The sequence below is a fragment of the Erithacus rubecula genome (genome assembly GCF_903797595.1).
Source record: "Erithacus rubecula genome assembly, contig: scaffold_500_arrow_ctg1, whole genome shotgun sequence".
In the NCBI taxonomy this organism is placed as follows: domain Eukaryota; kingdom Metazoa; phylum Chordata; class Aves; order Passeriformes; family Muscicapidae; genus Erithacus; species Erithacus rubecula.
Genome location: NW_027635839.1, coordinates 1,042 through 16,629, shown reverse-complemented (window position 1 = coordinate 16,629; position 15,588 = coordinate 1,042). Strand labels below are relative to the sequence as shown.

The following is a 15,588-nucleotide window of genomic DNA, read 5'->3' as shown; positions in this document are numbered from 1 at the left end:
CCCCAATCCTGGGACTCCCCCCCCCCATACCGAGAATCCCCAAAATCGGGACCCCCCCAAATATCGGGACCCCCCCCCCCAAAAAAAAATACCGAGACCCCCCCGAAACACCGGGACCCCCCAAAAAGAGCCGGCACCCTCCCCCAGTCACTGACCTGGTCCCAGTCGGTTTTTTGGGGGGGTCCCGGGCGGTTTTTTGGGGAGGGTCCCGGGGGGGGTCTGGGCCAAGCCCCGTCCGAGCCCCCCCCGGGTGGAACCCCCGCAGGGACCCCCGGGAGAGCGCATCGGGAATTGTCAATGAATACTCAACATGTTGATGCATTTAGGGAAGTCTTGTCTGAGTTAGTGTGTGCTCTTGGCTGAACTTCAAGTACCCGGAGATAAGAATATTTTTCTTTATTGTTTTTGTCTTTGTGTGGGTTTCGCGTGCTGGGGGAGGGGCGGATTTCGCCTGAGGGAAGCAACGTGAGGCCGGGGAGTGGGAGGGGCTGTCCCGCGTCTGGGGGCCTCCCCTGTGAGCTGCGGGGACCAATCGGAGAGCTGATTGAGTGATGGACAGCTCGGAAACCAATGAAAAGTTATTTCGCTTTCTCAATTCACAGTGGATCAAGTTAACTAATCTCTCCTTCGGCCTCAGGCTCCCGGTGTGGTGCCGTGGCCTCTGGCCGGTGCCCCGGCCCCTGGCCCGGCCCCAGCTCTGCGGGGAGCCCCCGGCCGGCCCCGGCTCGTGCTGGGACAGTTTCAGGGGCTGCCCCCGGGGCGCGCGGGGCTCGGCCATGGGGCGAGTGGGGCGAGCGTGGAACGGACACGCGGCCAAGCGAACACGCGGAGAAACGGCCCCGGGGGTTCAGTTGCAACTGCAACAGCGGCAGCAGCGGCAGCAGCAGGCAGCAGCAGCAGTCTGTCAGCAGGCAGCAGGCGGCAGCAGCGGCAGCAGCAGCAGGCAGCGGCAGCAGCAGGCAGGCAGGCAGCAGCGGCAGCGGCGGCAGCAGCGGCAGCAGCGAGTCTACAGATCCTCTGGATCTCTTGTTCCTTCTCTTCCTCGGAGATCGCTTTCCCCGACCCTCTCCCTCTCTTACCTTCTCCCCTCTTCCCGTTCCGGGCCATGTTCCGAGCTCGCCCCCGGCCCCGGGCGGGGCTGCCCCTGCCCCGTCGCCGTCCCCGGCCCCGCCCATCCCCCCCCGGTCTCGCCTCTGCCCGGCTCTCGCTGTCCTGGCTGTGGCGCTGTTGGCTGGGCATCACTTCTCTTTGGCATCGCTTGTCCCAGCCCCATCCCCAGCCCCAGCCCCAGCCGCATCCCCAGTCCCATCCCCAGTCCCAGCCTCAGCCCCAGCCCCAGCCCCGGCTCCTCCCGGGGCTTGTGGAGGGCACACACTGCGCGGCCGCTCCCACAGCCCCCGCTGCAGCTCCTTCAGCCCGAGCTCCGCCAGGGCCCGGGACGGGTGGGGATGCCCGGCCCAGGACGCTCGGGGGGGCGCTCGGGGGCCGTGTCTGGCCCCGGGCCGAGCGCTGACAGCCGCGTGTCGCCCGCAGGGGAGTCGCAGGAGGCGTTGCAGGAGCGGTACCGGATGGGTTCCCTGCTGGACAGCGGCGGCTTTGGCGGCATCTTCCCGGTCACCCGGCTCGCGGACGGCACCACGGTGAGTGGCAGGGGCGGAGGAGGAGGAGAAGGAGGGAGGAGGAGGAGGAAGAAGAAGACGAGGAAGGGAGGTTGGAGCGCGGCGTGCCAGGCAGCGAGCTCAGCCTGCTGCTGCCCCTTGGCTCGCAGGTGGCCGTCAAGCGCATCCGGCCCTGGGGCGATCTGGTGAGTGAGCGGGGCCAGAGGCTCCCATGGACAGCACTCCAAATCTTCCCTGTGCCCCCTCCAGGTGCCACACAGGGTGAGGGACATTCATCAGAGACTCGTGTCCTGTGGAACTGTGGATGCTGGGCTGCAAAATGACCTCCTGAGGCTGGCTGAAGAACACCCAGCTAATGTGGTGATGAGCCTCCTGCGCTGTGCCCCATTGTGTGACAGGTATGCGGCACAGGTGCCCTGTGAGCTCAGGCTTCACTGGCCTGTAGGGCCATTGCCCTGCACAGCCTGTCCAGTGGGGTCTGCCAGACACTCAGAGAGCTCTGGGCCCCTTGAGCCACCCTGTTTGCTGATCCTTCTGCCATGCTCCCTCCCTGCCCCTCAGGGCACGGGGCTCTGTCACCCGGCCCCACTCAGCTGCATGGGGCTTGGTACTGATGCACAGCTCTGGTCCCACAGAGCTGCAGCCTTGATGTGGAAAACCATCGGCTCATCGGGACCAGCAGTGCAGAAGGTGCTTCCAGAGCTGCTCTTTGTGATGGAAGACAGGCCAGTATACAGCATGTTCTTCATCAAAGAGGACAACGAGGCCATCTTTGCACTGGCAGTGAGTTTCTGACACTGGCCTTTGCTTGCCCTCCAGGTCCCCTCTCCAGCAGCTCTCCATGCTCTGCCCAGTGCCCTGCAGCTCCCAGCCTCGGGCACTGGGCTGAAGGCTGGGCTAGGGACAGGCTCAGGGGCAGCAGGCCGGGTGCTCCCCCTGCGTCTCCCCTGGGGCCCTGCCACACGGACACCTCGGCACTGAGCACTGCCTCGGGCTGCTCTGTCTTTTGCAGGCAACTCTGGTGCTCTGGGTGACTGTCCACATGCCCGAGTGGCACCACACAATGGTCGCATATTCTGCCCGTGTCTTCGTGGCTCTGCTATTCCAAATTTTCAGCACCACAGAGCAGATGCCACAGGAGGTTGAGAACTTCTGGACAGCGTGCCGGGAGGAACACCGCCTTCCCAGCAAGCCCAACAGGTCCCAGTCACCCTGTCCTTCCCATGCCCTTGTGGCCAGGGTCACTGCTCCCAGCGTGACCTGGCCTTTGCTCTGGCCACAGGTTTGCAGTGCAGACCATGAAGGCTCTGCTCTGCCTACTGGGCTGTGATAAGAAGCTGGTGGCTCTGGAGCGCAGGCGGGTCTGGGACACCCTGCTCTGTGCTGAGACCCAGCACTATGCAGTGGGGCTGCTGGCCAGGTGAGTCCCCCTTCTCCCCGCTGCCAGCATTGGTGCCCTGTGCCCGGAGTGCCCCACACGCTCCCCGTGGTCGTGGCCAGAGGGCCTTGGCACCGAGGGAGGACCGAGCAGCCTGGAAAAGGCTGGGAGAGGAGGGCTCCCAGGAGCAGCCGCCTCCCAAAGGGCCCACGTCCCCTGGCAGGGTGCTGGGCAAAGGTCCCACACCTCTGTGAGTCAGTCCTGGGAGAGGTTTGCCCGCCCGGCTCAGGGCTTTGGTGCCTTTCTCCTCCTGCCAGGGAGATGCGCCGTGGCTCGAGCCCCTTGTGTTGCGGCATCGCCAGGCACCTGCTCAGCCTGCTCATCGGGGGGCAGCCGCGCTGGGATCTGCCGGCCCTGGCGTTCTTTGTGGAGGTGAGCCTGAGGGCCAGCGCTGCCTGGCTGAGCTGCCTCCCAGCTCTCTGGCTCTGGGAGCCGCAGCCGCCTGGCACGGTGCGCGCCCGGTGCTGCCGCCTGGGCCCGGCCCTGGGCAGTTCTGCACTCCCAGCGGCCGGGTCCCTGTCACTGCCCTGTGCCTTTCAGGTCCTGCAGTGCCTGGACTTGAGCAAACACGGGCACAGTGCCCTGTCGGTCATGTCCAGGCACCTGCCGAGCGAGAGCAGGGACAGGCTGCGCCTGGAGCTCAGAGGCCTCGTGGTGCTCAGCAAGGAGCCCTCGCTGGTGAGAAGGGGGCAGTGGCTGAAGCCGTGCTGGCATCGTGGGGCTGGGCAACGCTGCCCCTTGGGCTTGCCTGGGATTCGGCAGCTGAGGCAGCTGCTCCCAGCTCTCTGCCTCCTGCTTCAGCTGCCCCAGTGCCTTGGCACAGGCCTCTGGCCTCTGGGCCCTGAGGCAGCTGCGTGGGGTTGCAGGGCCAGGGCCCTGTTGGTGCTGCAGCCCTCCAGGGCTTCACAGCACAGCCTTGTGTTGCACACAGAGCGGAGGAATACGCGGCGTCTACCACCACCTGGTGGAGCAGCTGGGTGATCCGGATGGAGAGATGGTGTGGATGACCCTCTCTGTGCTAGCCTATATGCTCCGGGAAAAAGACCTTAAGATACCCAGCGCCACTGCCCAGAAGCTGGCTGAGCCACTCCTCCCACACTTTGAGAATGTAAGGTTCTGTGGACTGCCAGGAAACTTTGTGCCCTGGGCAGTTTTGGGCCTTTGCCCCACTGGGACTGGACTAGTTGGTGCTGAGCTCTTCTCCTTTCCTCCAGGACAACAGCCACGTGCAGCTGCTCTCCATCCAGCTCTTCAGCAAGGTGATGGAGCTGGTAGTGGAAGAGGGGAAAAAGGCTCTCACCAGAACCGTGAGCCAGAGCCTGCTTCCCCTCTTCTTGCACTGGCATAATGAGAACCGGTGCGTGGCGAAGGTGAGGTTTTGTGTCGTGCTGCTGCATCCCCGGCAGGGGCTTGGCTGCCTCTTCCCCTGGCGCCTCGTGGGCTCCAGCCTCGCCCTGGCCTTGGCACAGGGACGTGGGTCCCATGCCCTGGGCTCTGGTGCCACCTCCGGCTCTCTACTGCTCTCCAGGCCTCTGGAAAAACCCTGCTTAGTGCAGCACGCTTCCTGGGGAGGAGGGATCTGGAGGAGCTGCTGAGCCAGCCGTGGCGCATGAAGGTCGCCAAGTGCCTGGTAAGGCCAGCCTGGAAGCCCCAGCCGCAGGCTGGAGAAGTCCCCTGCCCCCGGAGCTCAGCGTGCGGGGCCGGCAGCTGTGGCCCTGCCCAGCGCCGCAGCCAGGGCAGCCGCAGCCTGCGCCCTACACAGGGGCTGCTCCCTTCGCTGGGCCGCGTGGGCTCTCGGCCGGGCTCCTCCGGCCCCGAGCCGGGTGCCCACGGAGTCCCGGCCCGGCCGGGCCTCGGGGCTGTGCGGGCCGGGGAGGCCGGGGCTGGGCGCAGGGAGCGCCCGGCCGAGGGGCAGAGCCCGCGCCGAGCTTTCCCTCCTGGCGCTCTCCGCAGCTGCTACAGGACGAGAGCCGAGCGGCCGAGCACCTGCGCTGGGCCCTGCCGTGCCTGCAGAGCCCGCAGCCGCGCCTGCGACAGGCGGCCCTCAGGCTCATCGGTGAGCCGCCAGCCCGCCGTCCCTCCCCGCCTCCGGCCCGGCTGCTGCCCCGGCAGCGGGAGCCGGGCCCGGCGCGGTGCAGCCCCGCCTGCCCTCGGCGCTGCCGCCGCCCTCCCGCAGCCGTGCCCTGGGGCGGCACCATGCGCCAGGGGCCCGGGCTGAGCCCTGCCCGGGGGACGAGGCCGTGTGGCCGCAGGGCTGGCAGCGCCCCTGGGGGGCAGCTGTGCCGCTGGGGCCGACACGGGCTCTGTGTTGCCAGGGCTCGCCGGAACGCTCCTGAGGGGACACAAGGAGGAGCTGCAGGTCCTCAGCGAGGGTGAGTGAGGGCAGCCGCCCTCGTGGCAGCGGGGCCGCCGGGGGCAGCTGCAAATGCCGGGCACGGAGCTACAATCGCTGCCCGGCTGCGGAGGGCTCTGCGGCCTGTGCGGACGAGGGGCGGTGCGGGCCGAGCACGGAGAGCTCTCAGGGACACGGGGGATCCGTGGCCAGCACCTTCTGGCCCGTGCCCTGGTCTCCTGCTCCTTCGTGGCCATGGCAGGAGCTGGGTGGGATGGCCCTGGCAGGAAGGTTTCCTTGGATTCCCACAGTCCAGCCTCTGACTGTGGTTCTGCTTCTCTCTCTCGCAGCCCTTCAAGCCCTGAAGGAGGACAAGAGCCCCTGCTTTATGAGGCAGGTTATCCAGCTGCAGTTCAACAGAAGATCTGCCGAACTTCGTCTGCTGGATCAGAAGAACCACTGTCCTTCGGCGACCTGCCCATTGAAGATGGGACCAGCTGCAGAGCAGACGGGACCAGCTGCAGCTCCAGGCACAGCTCTTGCTGCTCACAGCTGAGCCTGTGGCAAGCTCCAGGAGCTCCTGCCATCTCCCTCCCTGTTGGCAGCTCCCTCCCTCCATTCCTCAGACCCTGCCCATCCCGTTTTGCGTCCCAGCTCACCCCTTCGCTTCGCCTTCCCTTCATAAAGTTTTTTTTTTTCACTTTACCCACATCTCTGTGGAGCCTGAGCGGCACCAAACATGAGCCCTGGGACACACAGGGCCCTGCTGCCGTTCTCTGTGCACGGACAGAGAGGAACAAGGGCAGCTCAGGCTGCAAAGATCCCTGTCATGCAGGTCCCTTGCGCAACACTGTGGGGTTAAAAGCCGTGCTGAGCACGCTGAAGGGGACAAGGAGCCTGGGTTTTAGAAGAGCCAGCTTGAGTATGCTCTGAGCCCAGCCTTGAGGGATTCCCTGGCTAGCATCCATATAGGACAAAGGAGCTTGCAATGCTGGAAGTGTTCACAAAGAGCTTCCTGAAAGCACAGCAGTGCTCCATCCCCACACAGGGATGGGAAGAGGGCAGAACTGGAGGCCATCGTGGCCTAACAGTGAGCTCTGGGTGTGCTAAAAGCAAATGAAGCAGCAGCAGCAGCAGCAGCAGTGGCGCAGTGGCCGAGACTCAGAGCGCGACCGTGCCAGTGGACGGAGCGCTGCCAGGCAGTGCCTGCACGCTGGGTGAGGGTCTGGGGGCTCTGGTCTCCCCACAAGTGAGGAATGGCAGCCCCTGCCTCAGACCCAGTCAGAAACCCAAGTGAGACCAGAGGCAGGGCACTGTCACAACAGCCAGTGCTGCACTCACTTTGCCACTAGGGCCCCATGCCTAGAGTGGGTCACACTCGGGGAACAGGAGGCCTTAGACGTGGCTCCAGCCATTGCTCCATGGCCTTTTGGCTCTCAGATTGCATTTGAGGGGGACAAGGAGGAGGGGAAGGTCTTTTGCATAGGATAAAAAGGATTCCTTACTCTGGGGAATCTGTGGGGCAAAAGACAAAAATGGTGAAGCTGCAACAACATAAATATGGGGGAGGTTCAAGGGGAAGGTACAAATGAAGAAATGCTGAGGAGGGATAAAGGGTAGGGGCTCACAAAGGCATTGTCCAATGAGGGAGGTAGGGGGGAAAACTGGGTCACCATGGACTGATGAGACGTCCAGTTTTAGGGGATTTCCAAAGGGGAATTGCAAGCAGGGGGTTGGCACAAAACAGCATTGACAGGTAATTCAGGACAGATGGACAAGGAGGGTGGGAGGGTATAATTTTGGACTAAACCATTAACTTGGGCAATAACAGAACGCACCATTAACCAGAAGCACACTGCAACATGTGTCTGTGCAAGCGGAGGATCCGCATGCTCGGCTGGGAGGGAAGAACCTTTTTTGGAGATGTTTCTACCTCACTGTCGCCAAAATCTTGGTCTTTACCCCAGTTAATAAGCATTTGCCTGTGGAAGACACCCTTGGGGAATAGGAAATCTAAATAATGGAATAGCTGAGGTTGGATTTAGTTTATTAATCTAAACTTTTTCTGTTGTGAGACAGGATTAGCAAGAAGGCAAAAACAAGGTTTAACTTTAAATGGTAAAAAGAGAAATTCTATCACTAAAAAGTATAAGAAAAAATAATTTAAATAAATTAGATAAAGCTTGAGAATACTTGTTTTCCTCCACATGCTTTTTTATTAATACTGAAAACATCCAAAAACCAATTCAGTTTGTTTACCATCTTTAAAATAGTTTTTTACTAATTTACTAGAAAGAGACTTTTTTTTTCAGTCTATGAAGATTTCTTCACAAGAAATAGTTTTCCTGTGGTTTTGTTGTTCCCAGGAGAATGGAAATCTGATTACTATGTAAAAATCCTTTTTTTAGACTAACAGTTAATCTCATAACTTTTTTTGGTGGACTGCATTAATTTATTAGGCACACTTTAAGGTTATATTTTTAAACAAAAGTTTACTTTTTTTTTGAGAGCATAAGTTTTTTTCTTTTTCTTTTTTTGGGGGAAACCAAAAGGGATTATTTTATTATTTAAACTTAGCGGGTAACAGCAATTTTTACATTTGTTTACTTTAATATTAATGCTTTTGTTTATATTTACAGTTAGAACAGTCATATTCAATTCATAACATTTTGATATGTTATAGGGAAACAAGAGTTTTTTCTCCATAGTTTAAAAAAAGAGAAATTTTATTTCATGACTTTTCTTCTTCCTCTATTTGGGATTTGACTTCTCTTTTTGTTTGATTAAGGTGTTTTAATCTTGTTTCTGTGTGTATTAGCTGGTGCCAGATCAGCCAGAACCTGTAGCTGAAACCCTTCTCACATTCCAAGCACTTGTGGGGCTTCTCCCCTCCATGAGGCTTCTCCACCAGCTCTGAGCTCTGCCTGCATCTCTGGCTGCCTTCCCGGCTCAGGGAGGGTTTTTTCTCCTCGCAGCTCCCTGGGTTGGGTTTGCAGCTCCTCCTTCTGAGGGATTTCTGGGGCTTTTCCTCCTGCTCCATCCACTCATGCCTTGGTAACGAAAAATCGTTTTTGGGAAAACAACAAGAAGAAAGCGCCTTGGATGGGGGGTTCCTCCTTGCCCAAGTTCATCTCAGGAAGACAGTGGGACTCTTGTGTTTGTAAGAACCTCCCAAACACCAAGATTCAGCCCAAAAATCCTCCAAAAATCAAGACACAGATCAAAATATCTCCAAACAGCCAAATTCAACCAAAATCTCATGCAAAATATAAAGACTCTGGCTTCATAAAAACCCAAAGCACTTACACTAAGACCAATAAAGCACAAAAACACCGAGATTCACCCATGTGAAAATCATGGATCCCTCTCTCCTGTTACCTGCTGCATGTGGGGGGACAAGGCTTCTGGGGCTAGGGAATGGCTGCACATACAGGGAGAGGTGGAACTTTCTGCTGCTTTCTGTTTCTGCTCCTCCTCAGCCTGTGTTCCCACTTTTCCTCAATCCTCTTTCTCTTACTATTCCTTCTTCTCCTGCACAATCCCACCTCCTCCCACATGCATCGTTTGATCATTTTGTTCTTCAGCCCTGCTTCTCCTCCCTTCTCCTGCTGCCCCCAGGCCCAGCACCCAGTGCCAGCTCCCTCTTCCCCCCAGACCCACAGCATCCCAGCGCAGGGCAGGGATGGAGCTGGGGCAGCTCGGGCTGGGGCAGCGCTGGGCTCTCGGCCGCTCCCGCCCGCACTCGGTCCCCACTGCAGCCGCTCCCGCCCCGACAGTGCAGGGGGGCCCGGCCTTGGCGCTGCCCCCTCCCACCAACCCAAATTCCCCTCGCGGGGGGCGCTGGGGCCCGGGGGGGGGGGGGCGCAGGTGGGGTCCAGGTGGGGAACGCTTGGAGCTGCGGCTCCCAGCACAAAGGATGATGATCCCAAAACACCTCTGAAGGGTCCCTTGGGAGCATGTTGAGGGAGGTTGCCTCTGTGCTGGCAGCAGCAGGAGCGGGCGCAGAGGGGCGGCACCGGGAGCTGCGGGGCCGGGCCGGGGCTGTGGGGCAGCCAGGGCTCAGCGCCGGGCACTGCCTGAGCCCAGCACCCCCCGGGCAGGGCCGGCAGTGGCCCCCGGCCCCCAGGAGGCTGCGGGACCCCCAGGAGGCTGCAGGGACCCCCAGGAGGCTGCAGGAACCCAGGAGGCTGCGGACCCCAGGAGGCGCAGGACCCCCAGGAGGCTGCAGGAACCCCAGGAGGCTGCAGGAACCCCAGGAGGCTGCGGACCCCCAGGAGGCTGCGGGAAGACCCCAGGAGGCTGCAGGAACCCCAGGAGGCTGCAGGAACCCCAGGAGGCTGCGGGACGCCCCGGCCGCTGCCCGGCCCCGCGGATCTGCCGGCCCTGCCCGCCGGGGGAGCCGCGTTTGGACACTGCGGCAGGACAGGGACCGGCCCTGGGACACGGGCTGGGGAGGGCAGGGGAGCACAAGGACCGGGAGGAAGGAACAGCTGGGACATGCAAATTCGACGTGGAAGGATCGAAATTATATTTTAAGCATTATGTTTGGGTAAATTGCAGAAACAAATGATTTTGCAGAAAGCTCAGCAGCTGACAGAGGATGAGCACCCCCAGGCACTGAGGGGGCTGGAGGAGGGGCAGAAGATGCCCCTGGAGCAGTTGGTCAGAAAGGCACAGCAGGTGAATGCAAGAAGGGATGGGGAAAAGGTCAAGGTGAAGGCAAAGGCCATGGCAGAGTTTCTACAGCCCCTGAGGGATGAACCCCAGGGCCCAAGGGGGCCACTGCAGAGGACAGGTTTGAACTGCAGGAATTTTTATTTGCTCCTAGTTGTGATGGTAATTTACAGGGAAGGCATTTAATGCATAATTTGGGAATGCAAATTAATTTTGTAAAATGTGATATAGGGGCTAGTTCTGTTGTGCCTTTGTGTCAAATATCTGGCAAGGCATATACTGAACAGCTCCTGGAAAATGTGGAAAACGAGATATGGAGCCTCTCCAAAGTACTTTGATGCAAACAGGACAAGTGGTATCTAAAAGCAATATCCTATTCCAAGGGAGGGAAGGAAGGGCTCACAGCCTTTTATTAAGTGTCTCCTAAAGGCAGAGGTTTTGGAGCCAGGGATCTCTCCCTATAATGCTCCTATCGTGCCAGTCAAGAAATCAGATGGAATTGATAGAATGGTGCAGGACCTAAAAACAATAAATGAGATTATTAAACCCAGGCACGCCACAGTCTCAGATCCTTACACCATCTTGAACCAGGTTCCCTCCTCACACTGGCACCATTCAGTACTTGATGTAAAACTGCTTTCTGGTGATGCCCACTCACACAGGATAGTAAACTGTACTTTGCTGTTGAGTGGGAACAAGAGAAAATGGTAAAGAAGGAAAAATGGTAAAGACATGGATGGTCCTTCAGCAGGGACACATGGAAGCACCAGCCTTATTTGGGCAAGCCTTGCAGAAAATGCCACAAGAATTTACCCCTCCCCAGGGACTGGGTTAATGCAGGATGTGGATGACTTGCTCCAATCAGGAGGACAAGAAGCGGTAGAATAAGACTCTGTGAAATGGCTGAATGTTCAGGCTAAAAAGTATCTTCGACTATTTGGAAAAAAAGTGCAAATGGTAGGGAAAAATGTTAAATATTAGGGACATATTTTGTCTGGATTTTGTGGTGTATTGACCCAGAGGAGGACCAGGAAATCTCAGAAGTAACATTATCCAGCACTAAAATGGAGCTGGGACAATTCTGAGGATTAACAGGCAATAGCTTGAACTGGATTGAGGACTCTCTGTTTTAGCCAGAACACTGCATGACTTATTAAACCCACATAGACTCAACGTTGTGCTATGGACACAGCAAAACTTCAGAAAATGAAATAAAACCAAAACGTTCGATTCCCTAGTCATGGCTTTTCCAGACTCAGAAAAGAAATTTGAAGTGTTTGTGGATGTTAAACAGTGCCATGAGAAAGGAATCCTTGTGCTAAAACATTTAATTCACTGTTCAGAGTGGCCTCACTGCCCGCAGAATTATGTAGCCACAGCTTTAATGGGACCTGAGGCCCAAAAAATGAAGGCAGGAGGATCTGCTGTTGCCCAAGTCTGGAACCAAGTTAAAGCTTTCATAATCAAAAGAGACTCAACATGGATGAGCAGTGCTCAGTTATTACAGAATGAAACTTGTTCAGTGGCACAGGAGGATTTAGAATTCAGGACAGGGGAAGGGTTTAACCAGCCTCCTGTTTGAACAGCCTGCACAGGGGCTGGGAACAAACCCATGACTGCATTCAAGTGACAGAGCTCCAGAGCCGGGACAGGAGAGATTGATGAGACATTCCCTGGCCTGAGGGACAAAATGTGTTAATGGATGGGTCTGCAAGGGCAGGAGAAGGGAAAAGAGTTGCAAGACAGGCTCTGATTAAGCAAAGGGAATCAGACCAAACACAGGTTTCTGCCCACATGGTCAGCTCAACCAGCTGTGTGTGTACTTGGAAGAGCCTGGCACTGAAATGCCCTGAGCAGGAAGGATCAAATATCTGCTGGTGACAGCATGGCAGCTAACAGGGTGGCAAAAGCAATTCTTACTTCTTCAGCAATCACTGATCACTTATTAAGGTATTTCTAAAACAAGTAACTCCAAGATAAGGGATTGTGGAAGAAACAGACTCAGACGGGGAACTAATTTTACAGCAAAGATCCTTCAGTGGGTGATGTCTGCTTTAGGAATACAATGGGACCAACACAAGCCCTGGCACCCTCAGAGCTCAGGTCAGATAGAAAGAATGAATGTGGAAATAAACAAACTCATTCAGAAGGTGGTGATAGAAACCAAGATGCCATGGGTATGGTTTTGCCATTGGCAAGAATAAGAGCCAGACCCAGGGCAGATATTCAATTATCACCCTTGGAATTGCTGTTTGGAATTCCTTACCCTGCAAATTCTCCACCTAGTGGGGGGTGGAGATAAGGGATGTATATTTCAAACAGTCTGTGGCCACAATCCTGGCTCATGTGAAATCTCTCCCACAGGAAGCTGGGCTGGCACAGAGCCTGCCTTCGCACTTTGCTGTTACCAACATCCAACCAGGACATCAGGTCCTGCCTGAGGAGTGCACAGAAGCTCCACTGGTGGCCAAGTGCCGTGGCCCATCCCAAGTGTCCCTGAGCACAGGAACAGCCCCAGCACAGCTCAGCACGGGGGGACCCCTCACCCTGGGCTCAGGGGCTCTCCAGCCCTGCAGATTTGCACTTCCCGCCTGCAGCACCAGCATGGGAGTGATGCCTTAAGATCCAAGTTTTCTGTTCTGCTTGGGTGTGCTTTCCATTGTGCTTTAGGGTGATAAAGGCGAAATAGTCCAATACCAGGTATGGACTCAAGGACAGTTTCTTCAGACTCCAGGCCAAAAGTATAAACAATGTGAGAAGAGGAGGGCAGGCCAGCCAGGAGAAGAGGAGGAGGACACCTTACAATTTGAGACTATTAATTGGATGGTGGACTGCTGTATGTAAATGGGCTGAAGTCTATAAAAACGTGAAATCATGTGACCAAGCCCTCTGATACTTCCATCCTGGAGCCACTCAGGCAGGGCAGGGGCCACGCTGTGGCACTGTGCTGCCAGGGTGTGGCCTTTGCAGGGCTTTCAATAAATACCCATTTTGTTTCCCCTAACTCTGTGAGATCTCTGTTCCAGCTCCTAAAGGCAACAGTTTTTGGCGAGCCAGCCAGGAGAGAAGGCATATGGAAAATCCCTGGACTGAGGCTGACAGTTCCGGAAAGGCCCAACACAGGTCCAGAAATATCAAGCCAAGAACCCTGGAAACAGAGACATGTGAGTGACGGAATAAAAGGGCATTCTGTTTGTTTAGCATCTGGGTTAGGTGCTAAGAGGATATGTAATTTGTAATTTTGGAAAGTGTGAATTTGTTTTGGAGAATCTCAGGATTTGTAATTTGTGATCTTGTAAAGTGTGAATTTGTTTTGGAGAACCTCAGCACAACACTTGTGCTCTTTATCTGTGTGAAGGACCACCTTCATAAAGAGCAGGTTTGAATTGCAGAGCTCTTGGCTTGAAGCCAAAGGGTGCTGCAGTTCATTAGTGTCTGTGCTGTGGCTCAGAGGGTCGTGGGTTTGAATGCCAACTGTTTGTGCTTTGCTGTATATTTTAGGGTATCAGAATGGGGTGCACATCCTCTTCTGAACGTGATAGCGGAAGCATTCCAAGAGATAGCCCTTTGGGATTAATACTGAAAAACTGGGCAAATCTAGTTGAGGAGGAGTCTATGCTCTCAAACCTAGACTGATTAGACTCTCTGAAAAAATGTGGCCAGCATATGAATTAGATACTAGAGAAACATGGCCTAGGTTTGGAAGTTTAGATCAGAAATTAGTATTAAGTTTAATATCTCGAATACGCGGAGATAGAATTTTTGAAGAATTAGAATATGCCCGGCTCTTTCTGGTGTTATCAAGCGAGCAGGATCGCGATAAGGAGAAGGAGCATATATTAGTCTTAAAGGGTAAAAAGAAGGAGCCAACTTTCAGTACTTTATATAAAAAATCAGAGGAATCAGAGCTGGAGCTGGTGCCACCGGCCATGAGGGCCGAATCGGTCCCGGCTGCGCTGGGCACGGGCTCGAGCCAGACCGCAGCCCTGCAAAGGGGGCACGGGCCAGGCAGGGCCTGGGTCAGTGACAGAGGAGGAAGGCGGGCTCTGGCAGCAGGGACACGGCCCTGGCAGCAGGGACACGGCCCCGGCAGCAAATGGCAAATGGCAAGACTGAAATGATATCAAAGCCTTGTGGTATATGGGTTAAAGCATGGGGTACCTAAAGCCATAAATTGGTCAAAGCTTTATGAAATAAGACAAAATTATGATGAATCACCCACTCATTTTTTAAACCGATTAAGAGAAACAACTGTTAAGTATACTGATTTAGACCCTGAATCAGCTGATGGTAAAGCACATCTGGTTTTGTTGTTTATGGGTCAGGCTTCAAATGATATAAGAAGGAAGCTACAAAAGATAGAGGGAGTTCGAGATATGGAAAAACTGCTAGAGGTTGCCTGGAAGGTGTTTCGGGATAGGGGTCCAACTGAAAGGGTTAAACCCCAACCTAGTAAAAAGGCAACTGGGAAAAAGTCATCTAACAAAGCCTCCCCTACAGAGAGGGACCAGTGTGCATACTGTAGAAAGTGGGGACATTGGAAAAAGGACTGTCCAGTGTTGAAAGAAAAATCCTCAGTTTCCCAGCTCCTGGTAGTACAAACTTCAAGCGGCTCGGGCTCTGAGTGACGGCGACCGAGGGCTCCTCCCCCAGCAGAGCCCTTGGTTACGACTGAGCTGGGGAATGATGACGTCGAGTTTTTGGTAGATACCGGAGCAGCATATTCTGTGTTAAATACCTTAGAAGGGGAACTGAGTCACGACACTGTACATGGTGTTGGGGTGACTGGGGTAACTGAAACAAGGCCTTTTTTCCAACCTTTAAAATTCAAATTGGGGAAGCACTGGGTAACCCATCAATTTCTTTACATGCCCAACTCCCCAAAACCATTGATAGGGAGGGATTTGCTTGAAGAATTGGAAGCAGTGATTAAATTTAGAAAAGGAAGGGGTGTACAAGTAATAATTCCTGAATCTAAATTTGTCCAAGTTGCTGCACTCTTTATACAAGGGAAAAATGCAGTGAAATCCCCACTGAAGTGGAAAGTGTGGTAAATCCAATAGTGTAGCCAGTGATATGCCAGGAAGATCCAAGCGGGCAGAACCAGTGAGTATTGCACTCAAACCAGGAGCCACACTGGTAAGGCAGAAACAATACCCCTTAAAATTAGAAAGTCGTAAGGGATTGGTACCTATAATTGAAAAATTCCTACAACATGTTTTTAGTGCAATGTGAGTCCAAATTCAATATCCCCATTTTAGCTGTTAAGAAGGCAGGATGGTAAGAGTTACCAATTAGTACAAGAACTTGAGAGCAATTAACAAAAATTACAGAGGATATACATCCAGTAGTAGCTAATTCCCTACACCCTTTTGACCAAACTGACAGATAGTTAGGGTGGTTTACTGTTAGAGTTTAAAGATGCCTTTTTCTGCATTCCTATACACAAAAATAGTCCAAGACCTTTTTGCTTTTGAATGGGAAAATCCCGAGACAGGAAGAAAATGTCAACTCACCTAGAGAGT

General features: G+C 55.2%; 1 protein-coding gene and 1 long non-coding RNA gene across 2 annotated transcripts in view; both read left to right on the top strand.

The window, feature by feature from the left end:
• Window positions 1-15,146, top strand: part of LOC306816294 — a 44,589-nt gene extending 29,443 nt beyond the window's left edge. The window contains exon 3 of the long non-coding RNA XR_013777628.1: window positions 15,136-15,146. This is a non-coding gene — a long non-coding RNA (uncharacterized lncRNA). The remainder of the gene's footprint in view (window positions 1-15,135) is intronic.
• On the top strand, window positions 4,085-6,161 carry LOC306816293 (uncharacterized protein; the record flags this gene model as incomplete). The annotated part of the gene is made up of 5 exons (XM_079332753.1): window positions 4,085-4,165; window positions 4,586-4,687; window positions 4,744-5,113; window positions 5,373-5,429; window positions 5,740-6,161. 5 exons carry the CDS (start codon window positions 4,085-4,087, stop codon window positions 5,943-5,945), a joined length of 816 nt encoding a protein of 271 aa, XP_079188879.1. The 3' UTR covers window positions 5,946-6,161.
• Window positions 15,147-15,588: the final 442 nt, after the last annotated feature.